General features: G+C 53.3%; 4 protein-coding genes across 4 annotated transcripts; 1 reads left to right on the forward strand and 3 right to left on the reverse strand.

Annotated features, from left to right (window-relative positions):
- Window positions 1-919: 919 nt before the first annotated feature.
- Window positions 920-2,857, reverse strand: BDZ83DRAFT_715349 (capsular associated protein; the record flags this gene model as incomplete). Its single annotated transcript, XM_060511741.1, has 1 exon — window positions 920-2,857. The coding sequence occupies one exon, from the start codon at window positions 2,855-2,857 to the stop codon at window positions 920-922; it is 1,938 nt and encodes a 645-aa protein (XP_060371154.1).
- Window positions 2,858-5,004: 2,147 nt separating this feature from the next.
- Window positions 5,005-5,985, reverse strand: BDZ83DRAFT_646525 (F-box domain-containing protein; the record flags this gene model as incomplete). Its single annotated transcript, XM_060509978.1, has 1 exon — window positions 5,005-5,985. One exon carries the CDS (start codon window positions 5,983-5,985, stop codon window positions 5,005-5,007), a length of 981 nt encoding a protein of 326 aa, XP_060371155.1.
- A 4,162-nt stretch (window positions 5,986-10,147) lies between these two features.
- BDZ83DRAFT_296965 (Tctex-1) lies at window positions 10,148-11,565 on the reverse strand. The gene is made up of 4 exons (XM_060502224.1): window positions 11,275-11,565; window positions 11,173-11,211; window positions 11,020-11,094; window positions 10,148-10,940 (listed from the first exon to the last, which is right to left on the reverse strand). Exons 1-4 carry the CDS (start codon window positions 11,308-11,310, stop codon window positions 10,599-10,601), a joined length of 492 nt encoding a protein of 163 aa, XP_060371156.1. The 5' UTR covers window positions 11,311-11,565; the 3' UTR covers window positions 10,148-10,598.
- Window positions 11,566-12,408: 843 nt separating this feature from the next.
- BDZ83DRAFT_565474 (uncharacterized protein) lies at window positions 12,409-12,890 on the forward strand (the record flags this gene model as incomplete). The annotated part of the gene is made up of 2 exons (XM_060503760.1): window positions 12,409-12,442; window positions 12,535-12,890. 2 exons carry the CDS (start codon window positions 12,409-12,411, stop codon window positions 12,888-12,890), a joined length of 390 nt encoding a protein of 129 aa, XP_060371157.1.
- Between the last annotated feature and the right edge of the window lie 309 nt (window positions 12,891-13,199).

Genomic DNA, 13,199 nt, shown 5'->3' on the forward strand with positions numbered 1-13,199 from the left:
ATTGTGTAATCTAAGCGTCGAACCGAAGACGAAGGGGGCGCACATGTAGGTTGAGTTATATACCTGCCCGTGTACCCGAATGAGAAGGAAGCAGTGAATGAGTGCGCTTGTACAGACGACTACCTATCCCGCGGGTCCGGCGGCTTTCTTCCATGCTTTCCACATTCCATAAACAAACAAGAAATTAAGAATGGCGAGGTGCCGGTCGCACTGGAAAGTTACACATCCATTGGATCCAACCTTCCCGGCATGCTCCCGTAGGCTCCGTGGATTCACGGACGGCCGACGGCCATCGCTTTTGCGCCGAACGCATCATCGTTCGCCCAAGGTATGCTCAGCACTAATGGGGCATCAAATCCCGGGAGAAATCTACCTTTGACCTGTGGGTTCACACTTTAAGCGCCTTCCCGCCTGCATTCGGCGGCGGGGGGTAGATGAAAGTTTGGAGAGGGGGAGGATCCCCATGTCCGCGTCTTCTCGCTGATTCGTGATAATTGCGAAATAAGCTTCCTGCATACTGCAAAAGAGAAGATGGCATGTGGCAATCCCCAACTTGACGAAAACGACATGGCGACGGCCGTCGGACCGGAAACTTGCTACCGGCAAAGCAAATAGACTCGTGAGCTCGGAGAATAAGCTTCAATAAGGAATCGTGGGATTGCGACTACGAGATGAGCCGGAGGTGACGAAAAATCAGGTATCGTATATACTTCTCGCACAATGCAATAGTTATCTCCTCTTTCTTCCCTCTTGGCGTACAAAGGCTAAACCTTGCCGTGAACTTTTTTCTCCTCTACTCCCCAGTCCTGAACGCCTACGCCATCGATTATTTCCCATGGTATATCCCAGAGTGTATGTATACGTGTACAGCAAACCATGCAAAAAACGCAGGAAGAAAATACAACAACATCAAGTCCTTTTACGGCAGGTCAACCACGTAACCTAGCGTATCCCTATGTTCGTCACAGACTCTCGCAAACTCTAGCAAAAGCCTCCAGACGTACAACCGCATGTCCTCACGCCTGAGCACCTTGTCCGCCCACTCCTTTCCCTGCTCGGCGATCCACCGCGCCGCGTCGTCACCTTTGCTCTTCTTCCCCAGCACTTTGTGGACGCCCCATCCCCGAGGCTCATCATCGTTACCATCCGTAAAGAAGTCTAAGACGCCGTAGAGGTCCTGAAAGGTATTGTCCAGCGGCACAAAGTGCATCCACGGCGTGAGCCGGTCGTCGTGCCACTCGGCGTACACCGTCGCCTTGAGCGGCACGCTTGTCGACAGCATAAATGCCCTGAACCGTCCACTGAAGCTATACCCATCCGCGTCAGGCAAAAACTTGCTCGCAAACTGCTCGGCCATGGGCGTGCCGTTGACGACGGACAGGTGCGGCGCGAGCCAGTCGCACTCCTCCTCCTCCCCCCTGCGCCGGTCGTGAGCACCGGGCCCGCACAGGAGCTGCGTGAACCCGGCGTCCGCGAAACGGGACAGGAACGCGCCGAGCCGCTTGTCGCGGCGGCGCTTTGTGTCGTAGCGATCGAGGGGAGGCATGTCAAAGGTCATGGCCCGGACGTCGTTGGCTTCCATGCCGCGTACGGTCGTCCCGTTGAGCATCTCCACCAGGCGCTGGCGGTGGAAGTGCATCCAGTTATCCGATTTTGCGAGACCGCCCGAGCCGACGCCGCGCCAGACGAGGCAATCTCGCTTCTCCGGCCACGCGGGCCCGCGGACGTTGCCGCCGGTGTAGGATCGGTCATCGGAGAGGTACATGGCGCCCGGGATGAGGATGTCCGAGTTGACGCGGAGTTTGGAGCCTCCGAAGAGGGGGGTCAGGTCCCGTGTGGTGTTGACGTGGAGCGGCTCGACAAAGGTCCCGTGGAGCGAGCGGAGGTGCGGCTGCACACACGGATCCATGGAGCTCGTAAAGTTCTGGACGTAGCCTTGGCGAGCAAAGGGCGCCGTCCACGAGTATGGCAAGGTTGGCGGGAGGGAGAGGTCTGTCGCAGCAGGTACATTCTTGGCTGGGGCATCCGAAGGGCAGGCCTCTCGAACGAGATCCCAATATTTGCGACGATCGCCGCTGGTCCATTTCACAGAAGAAGCAGACTTGCCCTGCGTCGCATCCACGCCCACCAAGCTCTGGAACACACTCGTAGCCTTGTTCTTCGTGGGCATGGTCCTCTTCTTCTCCTCCTTTGCCACATATTTCTCCATATCCTTGCGCGGCACCAGGATCCGGGGCTCTTGCATGTAGTTGATGGGCATGTCCACATCCGGTAGATGTTGCGCAAACTCGGCCACCAGAGCCGTCCATAGCTCGAGCCATGGCTCCTTTCCTTCCGTATTCCCCTGTTCAGTCGCCGTACCGTTTCGTACCCTCACAATATGGTCACCGGCATTGGCTTGCTTCGTGATTGTCTTGGGGTCGAGGGCCCAAAACGGCCTGAGATCGTCGTAGATCCGGTCAAAGAAGTCTTCGACAACAATCGCATCGGTGTCCATGGCGCTGCGGAACCATTCCTGGAATCCCGGCGGCGGATGTCTGCCCCTTCGCTCTCGATAACGTTGCGCCGCATTATGAAGCGTGCGACTTCGTTTCTGAAGCACCGCCGCCTGTTTCGTTCGAGCGTCGTGGATCAGCCAGTCGATCGGGTTCGCGTCGGCGTTACTGGCGTTGAATGGGTATTTGAAGTAGTCTGTCGCGGCACCATCGGTGAACTTGATCCGGGAAGCGTTGCTGCTGATCGTGTCGCGGTACATGTAGGTGCTCGTCAAAAAAAGAATCAGAATGAAGACGGCCAGCACGCCCTTGAGCAACGGTTTGGCCGAGCTGGGCGGCGGACGATTGGCCCTCCACGCCATTGCAACAACCCGATTTTGGTCTCGCACTCTCAAGTATACGTAGAAAGGATCAGATCATTGGTGTTGTCTTTCGCACAAGCAACAGCCCATTCTGGAGATCGAAGGTCAGCTCGCCTACAAGTTCTTGAAGAACATCGACCCGCAACTCGTTCCAAAAAAAAGTGAGATACTTCTTTGCCGTACGGAAAGTATTCGTAAATAGGATACGCGGCTCCGGGGCCCCTTTCCCATCGAAGCAGCGAGACTGGACGACACCCCCCGGTTCACTGACGTGGGGAACATTGTGCTTGGTGGGGGAAATTGCACCGAGCCACTTTAACTGAGCCCAGCCGGGACGATGTGAGCCTTAGCTGGATGAAATTCGAGAACCAGCCATGACGAAGACGCCGGACGGTTAGTAAATACGCTCTTGAGGCGTTCTTTCGCGACGTTGAATGTCACTTAGTTGGGAAGGCGAATAAAACGCCGAGGAAACTTTCTAGGTTCAAAGGCACGGATCTGCGACCCCGCTGGTCCGCAAATCATCACTACGGGCAGGTTCACCAAGCTGGCTTGGCACGGCCCCGTTGCAATACCGTCATCCCAAGACACTGAATACAAGCCGTTATCCCATCAACTGATAGATGGTGTCAATATATGTACATGTACTTTCCAAAGAGGCAATAACGAATTATACATCTATCCGACCCTGTTTCCTCCGTATCTGCCTACGAATAGTTTAGAAATAAAGTGCAAGTTGGAGTAAGACTAGAGACGGATGTAGTGACGCCTTCTAGCAGTTGATGGGATAGTATGTCCTAAGAACTACATAACGGCCTTTAGAAATACGCCACGGCGGTATCCAAGGCTGAGGGACTTCAAGATCTGGATTTCTAACAACAAATGGCCTGATGCCCTCAAACAGCCGATGCATCACGGGCAGCCTTCTACAGCAGGCTGGCGTTGAGACTCTTTGTAGCGTATTCTACGTCTCCCGTGTGAGATGGCCCCTTCAACGGTATTATCGGGAAATCTCTATGAAATAGCGGGCTTGGAGTGATAATTCAAGAAACTACAAAGTTGACTGTGTAACTCAGTTCCCGCCTCTTTTCTCTTCGCCGACATGCTTAATAAGGATAAATGACAGAATCCTCTTCTTCGTTCTGTATGCGATGATACCTTCAGGATACGGAACCAAACGTCTCAATGTTCTGAAAGCCGAGAACTACGGCTCTTATGGTCTATGACCTACTGCGATTGCCGAAATCTTTACAAGAAAAAACCCCGACTAACCCTTTTGTGTGACCGTCTGATAGACAAAAAGAAGTAAGCAACTGTCATGGACCAACATCTTAAAATGCGCCTCAAATCACAGGACCCTCCTTATCAGATGCCCAGCAGATAACCAGTATCCCATTGTCCAATCACTTTCTATTAAAATCACGCATACCGTTTCGAAGCACGCGAGTCAGGTGCCCTTCCGTCGGCCGCTGCCCGAAGTCCATCAAGAATGACGCTGCCCATCTGCACAGATACGGATCCCTCCCTCTCTTCGGCATTACACGGGATGGCCTATTTTCAGGGTCCACAATCTATCTGCATCGAACATTACGTCACTCCAGTGGGTTCATTGCAACTCAAATATCAACACTTTTGGTTGTCAACCACGTTCACGTGGTACTTTGCGATGAGAGGATGAACAGTGAGGCTATTCGAAGCAATTTTGGTCGCTTGAAAGTAGTGGGTGAGCATGACTATGGTTGTGTACACAGTATAAACGTATCTCTTTTGTCTCGTCCTTTCTAATTGTATTCTTGTGCGCGCAGCTACAGTCGATAATCATGTAGAACCATGCCCAACTCTCGCTATGCCGTCTTTCTCATCTATCCATGCTTTGTAGATAGTAATCTAAAGCTAGATGGCGCAATGTGTCTTGACTCCCTTCCTCCTCTTCCAGACATCGTCTGACCAAACCCAACGCCATTCTCGTCTAATGATACAGTTAACCCTCTCGCCCAATGCTTCCCTTTGTTTTGCTGTCTCAACTCCATGTCGCACAACTAAGCGGACCCGTAGGTACGGCGGCGTGCTTGATCATATAAAATTCCAATCGCAATGCTTGAAAAATAAAGCAAAAAAAAGTTCACAGGCTAGTTCAGATACGCCTCTCAGGTGTGCGATTTGACAGGCTTGGCGGCATGCCGACCACAGCGGTGCGGGTTCTTAGGAGACTTGATATAGCAAGTGTCCGCGGCTTCCCCAACAGGCAAAGGGCCGTACTTTTGAGTGACGGTGCAGTACTCTAGGTTGGGGCCCATCCATTCTTTGAGGTGACGGTGCAGCTCGCAGCGGGAGATTCCACACTTGCGACAGTACACCTGACCCTTAACGCGCATGCGCTCGAGATCGTGAGCGTGCTCCTTGAAAGCCTCCGGGGGAGGTGCAGCGGAGTCGCTGTAAATGAGGGGACCGGCGAACCTCCATGCCCATTCCAAGTCGTTGGGCCCGTTGCGCCGGGACGTGAGAGGCACCGGACCGTGCATACGTCGGTGGATATCGTAAAAGTGGCTGTTGGTCAGGCCGAAGCAGGTGCTGTCGATGGGGTCGAGGTGATCGAAGATGGCGTAGTGTAGCTCGGCGGGGAGGTCGAAGATGTCCATGCGAGCCGAAGGACGATGAATGCGCGCCGGAGGCTCGTAATCCATGACTGAGTAGGAACGGCGCGGGGGCGGCAAGGGAGGTCGGCGGACCTGAGGCGGTTGAGGAGTGTGCTTCAAATCCTGCATTGGAAGCTCAGATTGCTCTGGAACAGAGGCAATAGCATGTCTCTCTACAGCTTCGTGCTGGGTTGAAGGAGGTGCGGGATACGGGGAGGCTGCAGCTTGGGGCGCGGGGCTGCCCTGAGCTGATGCCACGGGAGAGTCGGTGATAGACCAGCCGCGACGAGGAGTGCGCCAGCCGGCGCGCTTCTTACTGAGCTCATCGATCATGACCTGACGTTCCTCGCGGGTCATCATCTTGTTTTCCTGACGAGAGGCGAGGTTGGTTGCGAGTAAGAGACGGGCAACAGAGGCAACGTGGTCGGCAGAGTCTTGAGACTGCTGAGGTTGACCATTCTGGGCGAGGCCCGAGGGAAGTACTTCAACCATCGTGAAGAGGGGGGTACTTGTGTAACGGCGTTGTGTTGTCCTAGGAGGTTTGTCGTCGGTAGCCCGAGCTGGGCTATTATCCGACGATGTGTGTGGTGTGAAAGTGAGCGAGCGGGGTTAGAGGCGGCCAACCAAGTTGAAAGCTGGGAGTCTCGTGAGATGGAAGAGGGGGTTTCGTTTCCGTTGATGCGGTTAAGGATCACCTATCAGTGGAGAGGGGAAACGATGTCGTCGAGGAGGAGGGTAGTAGTTGTCTCGTCGTATTCAGGCTGAGAGGAGGGAGGATCAATAGGCTTCGGCTCACTTGTGATTTGCGAGTCGAGTGAGTTATGTTTTCAGGTAATAGCAATGTTTTGGATGGGAGGGCCAATGTTGGATGGCGGTGGTAGTTGTTGCGAGTGGGAATGCCTCAATAGCAAGTTCATGAGGCGAGAATAGGGTCTTTGATCAAGGGCCCAGGGGAGGAGTTCGTTAGATATATAAAGGTACGTCAACGGCAAAAGAAAAGAAGTGACAGGAACCCGATGAGGTAGTGTCTAGTGCAGATCGGTCGAGGCGCTTCTCTTTTTGAAGAGGAAGAGAAGAGACGGGAAGACAAGGAAGGGAAAAAAGGGTCTGAGGGTGTGTGTGCTGTGCGTAGACTAAGTGGTGTGATGGAGCCAGCACCGGACGGGAAAGGCGATGTTTGGCCGTCGTGACGTCCAGACCGACGGAGCCAACTAAGTCGCGGGTACAAGCTCCAAAGAAGGAGGATATGTCGGCCGATGGCAAGCCAGATTAGCGGGCTGATATTTGGGGGTCCTTGACACACTACAGTGTACGCTACCTTTGCCTGGATTGGAGAGCCATACGCCATAGTGGCCAAGTCACTCACCTCCAACTGTCTACGGTTCCCCCAGCTCAGCGCCTTTTCTCTGTTCATCTCTGTCCAGTCAGAGCCAGTGTCTCCCCTGATAGCCTAGCGGATAGTGCGATGTATTGAAGTAGGAACGCTAGGTATTCCCGGGCTGCTAGGCGGTGGAATAAGTGAAGCGTGGGAGGGGTGGTTGGTCCCTTGGTCTCCTTCGTCTGTACGTTTTCTGTCCTTGATGACTTCCCATTGGTCCCGGGAGGGAACATGGCAGAAACAAAAACGGGGAAATTCGGTCATTGGTGTCCTCGCGCGAATCATGAAATGCCATGGGACTCGCCCATCTCGCTTCCAGCAACTCTTCGAGAGCCACAGAAACTAAAAGGTAATCTGGGATATCTCGCAGATTTCAAACAGAAAATACTGGAGATCAACTGAACGGACCGAAAGCCAACCCCTCAGCTACAGCTGAAAGAGAGAGAGGCTTTAGGGGCTGAAGGGGTCTTTGCCTGCGAACGCAACGGTCTCTTGCAAGCGCCATCCCAAAGTACCCGGTACCTGAGCCCGGCACTTTCGTCATAAGGCAAGAGTAGCGCCGTTCAGGGTACCGCAGACGAGGGAGCCACTGACTGAAGGAGGAAGGCATCTAAGGTAAGGCGTTCCACCGTCGTCACTTCCGACAGACACAACGCTCGGCAGCTCGGAAAAGCGAGAAAGAGTTGCGAATCACCTCACCATCTACCTACATCCTGTCCATACTCATGACTGGAAGAAAACAACTGACAACAACCCTCCATCACCCCTCGTTTCTCCCCGCTTGGCGCTTCCGTGTCGTGGTCTTGATTGACCAATCAGAGCCTCCATGCATGAAGCATCCAAGGGAATAACGATGAGGGCACGAGGGTTCGCGCAGGACGCTACTCGTTGATAGGCCGATAGGCCGTGTTCCAGCCCTCGAGGATTCTGGAATTGGCCAGACGTTGACAGCACGCATAGGAACCGACCAACTAACTACTTCAAGGCATGCTTTCAAACGATGGCAACTCGCGGCCACTCATCAAGGAACTTCCGCAACCTCGAATCAGTGATATAAGTCGTAGACTGATCCCTCGTTCACACGTCAACCCATGCGAGTTAGTCATGGCGAAAGACATCCATCAGTCGAGAATGATGAATCTCCCAAGCACACCGAGCTTGGATCATGAACTTCCTACAGCCGCCAAGGAGCCACCTTCGCATGGCCAGCAAGGCTGCTGCTCCCGCTGTAACACACCGGCAGCTTGCACACCAGGACTCAATGGTCCCATGACCACCCAGCATCGGCCGAGTGAGGCTGCTGTTACGCTGCCAGTCGCACGGCACTCGTACAGTAGTCTGTGATCTATCAGATCAGCACAACGAACATGCGCCTGCTTACCATGCTAGCTCGCCCGTTTGCCCGTCTCTATCTGTGCATCCGTATCCGTAGGCAGATACCCTTCTGAAGTCTTTCTAGACTCGGCCGTTGTTGCATCAATCCTACACAGCCAGACCGCCATTGAGAAAGGAAACAGAAGCCAAAAGCAGGGTATCCGTCCATCTCAGGGATCGACGTCGTCATGGCTGCTGCGTTCGCTGCACCACCCGCAGGTGTCCCCCAAGATTTGTGGGGTTGATCAAAAGAGCGGTGGCGAAATGGTTGATGATTGCAGCGTTAAGGGACTTCGAACATCATGCATACTGGTTGGCCGTTCATCTCCTGATTGTCTCCGCGTCTCAGTGATCACTCACTTTATGTGCTTTCCCCGGTTTCTCCCCAATGGGCCACTGGGGAAAACCGAACATCTGGGGAATGTCTTGAAAGGGTATTCCGAGGCACGCCGTATCATGGACAACATGCCCGAAAAGTCACGTAAGGAAAGAACTCGAGTCTGCCTAACTTATGTTACAACAAGCAGATATATCCTACTTACGGGTCCGATGTAGTAGCTACTACAAATCTTTCGCCCCCCACGGTCCCCTCCCGCGCCCGCTCCCGCCGTCGGCGCTCACCGATCAGGCCAGGGCAGCCGGCTTACATTGTGAGCCGCCGTCTAAGTACCTACTTCGTAGCAGAGCTGTCAGCCGGGCATGATCTGACTTCTGGCCGCTCCCAGCAGCCGCGAGTGTTAGTGCGACAGCTCAAACCGCATCATGACATGATGGAGTTGAAAACTACGCCGCATTCCTACCTAATTCCTTGCGTATGTCAAAAAACAAGACAGCGGCGTAGCCGGAAAGCTCCTATGACTTGACGTTAATCAACGAATGTGGTCTCGACCTCCCCATCTGTCGAGACAACGTCGGATATTTCCTTTACACCCAAAACCCAAAAAAAGAAAAAAAGAAAAAAACTTTTTTTTAGTGATAAATAACCATCTCCGCTACCGGCACATGCTCGTTTTCGCTGGAGAGGGTGTATGGCAACGTTTTTTTCAAAAAGATTTGTCCGTCCCAACAGTTCCCGAGGGAGGTATTCCCGACTCGCGTGCTTGTGGAACCATACAGTTACTTCTTTTCTTCGTTCTGTGACGCTCCTCCATTGACAACAAGCTTTCCTTTGGAAGGCACCTGGCCACGCACGCTGCTATAGACGTGTTCGTGACTACCAATCACAAAAGTTTACTAACGCTTTCGCCGAAGGCAAAAAAAAAAGATCACGAGACTGGGAGGGAAAAAAGACTTGAGCTCGCTCGTCACCGTGCCCAGATTGGCAAGCGGATTCGGATGGTAGTGTACCTTAGGTAGATACATCGTAAAGAACCAAAGATCAACAGGGTCCGATGTCTTTTCGTTCTGTAGTAGGAGAGCCTGGACGTTGCCGCCACTTGGGCAGTATGTCATCGTGAATGAAGGCCCATGTCTCTTCTACCTCGTGGACTGCCACAAGGGACTGAACCCGTGACTTCAGCTCCACGGCCAACGCCATCAAATATGTGTAAATGCCGTATAATGACTTTATTCACAGCGGGCGACACCGATTCAATTTGTCGATAGACCTTCAAATCAATCGTTATCACCCGCGGTATATTTACAAATATATTCACAGACTATCGAGTTCCATGAGTCTAGCGTTCTCATGCTGTAGGTAGCTGTATCCGAGTGGCCTCTCACACATCACACACTGATTGCAATATTGGCATGGCTCAGATCTTATAGGCGCCAGGCAAAAGCTAAGAGATGCTCAACAATGGCATCTCCAACCGCAAGGATGCTACCTAGAGTCGTGCAATGAACTGCTGTGCTACCTGACAACGAACTCAACACATACATGAGCAAAGTCGTTGTCATTACTTAAGTCTGGGGCGCCGCGAGTCTCATGATTTGCATGTATTCTCATTAACAAAAAAAGAAGAACTCCGGCTATTTTTCGTGGTTTGGAGACAAAATCAACTCATACACATGAATAGACCTTGCGCAATCCCGTTCGCCGTATATGCCTGCTTGACCTAAGAGAAATTCGAGCCAAAAGTGAACTTCATCCTTTTTGAAGCTGGACGCTCATTTGGGGGGGATGATGCCACTGCGGCTTGGTCGCCAGGCCGCTCCCATTATGGTCCGTTTCAGGGCGTTCCATGCGCCGACCCAGTTTCCGTAAGGCTTCCGTTCTTGCGAACGGGCCCATGTGGCTTGTAATCTTGATAAGGCAGACGAGGATAAGGGGGGATGTAGACCTCAGCACGCTGGATCAACTGCCTCTCACCTATTGCTATCCTCGAGTACTGAGCCTTGCTGCTATCGTCGTTTAGATGGCGACCCAGATGAGCATGATCACAACGTCCATGCCCTTGCCCTCGCCGCCGTCGTACTTGTAGGACCACATGCCGTCCTTCTTCTCGTCCCAGTAGGCGCCGGTGGCGGAGTGCATGCCGCGGCGGCCGACGTGGGGCTTGCCATCGGTAGCAGTCGCATCGGCGCTCGTGGAGACGGAGGGCTCCTCCTCCTTAACGGAGGTGCCCTTGGACTTGTTGAGGGAGGATGTCGGGACGAGGTGCTGGACGATTGTGGAGTTGCAGGCAAACTTGTAAGCGGGCGCGGAGCCGCCTTGGGGTGTCGACTCAGAGATGACGGCCTTCAGGACGGAGGACTGACGAGGTTCGCGAGGGTTAGTTCATGGAATCTCTGGGTAGCGGCATTGTCATCCGACGCAGGGATAGAAAACGTACAATGATCTGAGAGTTCCATGTCTCGGTCTTAGCGTGATCGTAGAACTCAGCAGAGCCGATGGCTGATTGGCAAGCCTGTCAACGAGACAGGGTCAGTGGGTTGTCTCTTGATGTTTTTGCGACGTTGACGATGGTGTCGCATGGGCAGCTTACATCTGTAGCAATTTGCTTGAGACGGTTGAAGGCGACGGGCTGTCAAGATCGAGTCAGTAGGCGGTCCATTGAGATCTTAGCGTGGGGGGAAAGTCAACATACGGGAGTCGCTGTCGTAGGGGCGGCGGGCGCAGACATTGTGATCGGATGTTTTGTTTGGGAAAGGGGAAGAGAGGTCGTGTATTGTTTCAAGGCTTTCTGCGCTTGCTAGTTTCTTTGTATATGAGATTTTTGGGTGGAAGAGGTGTGGTGGTGTTCTAGAGCAATTGTGCCAGTATCTCGAGTGTGTGTAAGTGGTGAAGAGATCGTGTTGACAGATCGGAACAAGACAACAGAGATGAGGCTCCTCCACAAAAAGCTACCAGTGTTGTGATGCCAGCCCGATTCGGCCGTCTCGCGTTGCATCCACGGGCCGTGCTCCCCAGGTGCGCGGGGCAACGAGAGGTCACGTGTCTCTGTCATCAAGAGGTCACACTCCAGCCACATAATCAAGACCCCTGCTGAGGCTTGACCTCTCCAAGTGTGGCTTCCCCAATCAAAATGCGATTGAATTGCACGTGTACCTTGCTGCAGAAGTTCGCGGACAATTGACATGGATCTGTACTGTGGCTGGTGGGGAGTTGAGCTCTAGCCGTGCACGCCGTGCAGGCCTAGCGTCACAAGTCTGCTCTGCAATGGAGCTTTTTTTCTAAGGAAGCGGCTTTTGAGGGGCTAGTCGGCCGCAGTGCAGGTGCATCGTCTCTGGTCGTATCTGAACAAGCTTTCAAGCGGGTTCTCTCGGTTACAGATTCTCTCGTTCTCTCTCCTCCTCCTCCTCTCTTTCATCCCCCTCTCTCACTTCCATCATTCCTTTCGTTAATATCCCTGATAGAGTTTTCCCCAATTGTTCAGACGACTGTACAAGATAAAGCAGTTCACATTGCGCTACTCGCTTCCATCTGCCCCCTTGTCACGATAAACACCCGTTGCGGTTCTGACGACTAGCCCGACGCGAGCCCGAGCTCTCCAACGACGCCTCAATCGCAATTTTCTGACGTCGCATTGCCATTCTCCGCAGGGATTCTGACCGTCGCTGCTGAGACAGTAAACAGTAGACAAGGGGTAGGAGACTGGGCAAACCGCGCGAGAAGACGAAAATCGGTCGACTGAACTAGTTCAGGTTGCGATAGAGAAAACCACGACCGCACACCACGATTCCTATACTCGTGACAACACAGCCAGAAAAAGCAAATCGCAATGTCTAGCCAACCTCTTCTTCAGACCGCTCCGGGTACGTATAACCACGACGCCGTACACAGCAGTGTCGGAAAGGGCATTGAAATAAGAGAAAGAGAGAGGCCACTAACAAGGTCGCATTACCAGGCAAGCGCATCGCCCTCCCTACGAGGGTCGAACCCAAGGTCTTCTTCGCCAACGAGCGCACTTTCCTCTCATGGCTCAACTTCACCGTCATCCTCGGCGCCCTTGCCATCGGCATGCTCAACTTTGGCGACCGCCCGGCCTTTATCAGCGCCTTCCTGTTCACTGGCGTCGCCATGCTCACCATGATATACGCCCTGGCGACGTACCACTGGCGCGCGAAATCCATCCGCGTTCGCGGCCAGGCCGGCTTCGACGACCGTTTCGGTCCCACCTTTTTGGCCATCATCCTGCTGCTGGCCGTCGTCGTCAACTTTGTCCTGCGCATAACGTACTCGTCCAAGGAGGGAAAGCACTAGAGTGACTTGTGCTTCCTATTCAGCTGGCTATTCGGCATCCGGGAACAAAGTGGAAGAAGGAAGAGTGGCTGGGAAACGGATCTATACCTAGGTGTCGGGAGTTGTGCTTAGGGAGCTTGGGGGAAAGCCTTTGCCGGATAACTCGATCCCTGGGCTACGACAAAGGTGTGCGTGTGTGTACGAAGATGGCAGAGTTGGAAGCGAAGGATTTGTCCGTTTGAGAACAAGTTTGCATGGTTTTATAATTTGGCAGTTTTCTCATGTTTAGCTTGGGCGTACGCGAACAGAAAGCGGATGTTGAAGGTGTAT

This window comes from Colletotrichum acutatum, assembly GCF_030867785.1.
Source record: "Colletotrichum acutatum strain CBS 112980 chromosome Unknown BDZ83scaffold_4, whole genome shotgun sequence".
Classification (NCBI taxonomy): Eukaryota; Fungi; Ascomycota; class Sordariomycetes; order Glomerellales; family Glomerellaceae; genus Colletotrichum; species Colletotrichum acutatum.

Bases quoted from the DNA above. Each gene is read 5' to 3' on its own strand.
- BDZ83DRAFT_296965 (XM_060502224.1), bottom strand. From the start codon at position 11,310: ATGTCTGCGCCCGCCGCCCCTACGACAGCGACTCCC. The intron at 11,212-11,274 runs GTATGTTGACTT...CGATCTTGACAG, and splicing joins CCCCTACGACAGCGACTCCC to CCCGTCGCCTTCAACCGTCT. The intron at 11,095-11,172 runs GTAAGCTGCCCA...TCTCGTTGACAG, and splicing joins TCAAGCAAATTGCTACAGAT to GCTTGCCAATCAGCCATCGG.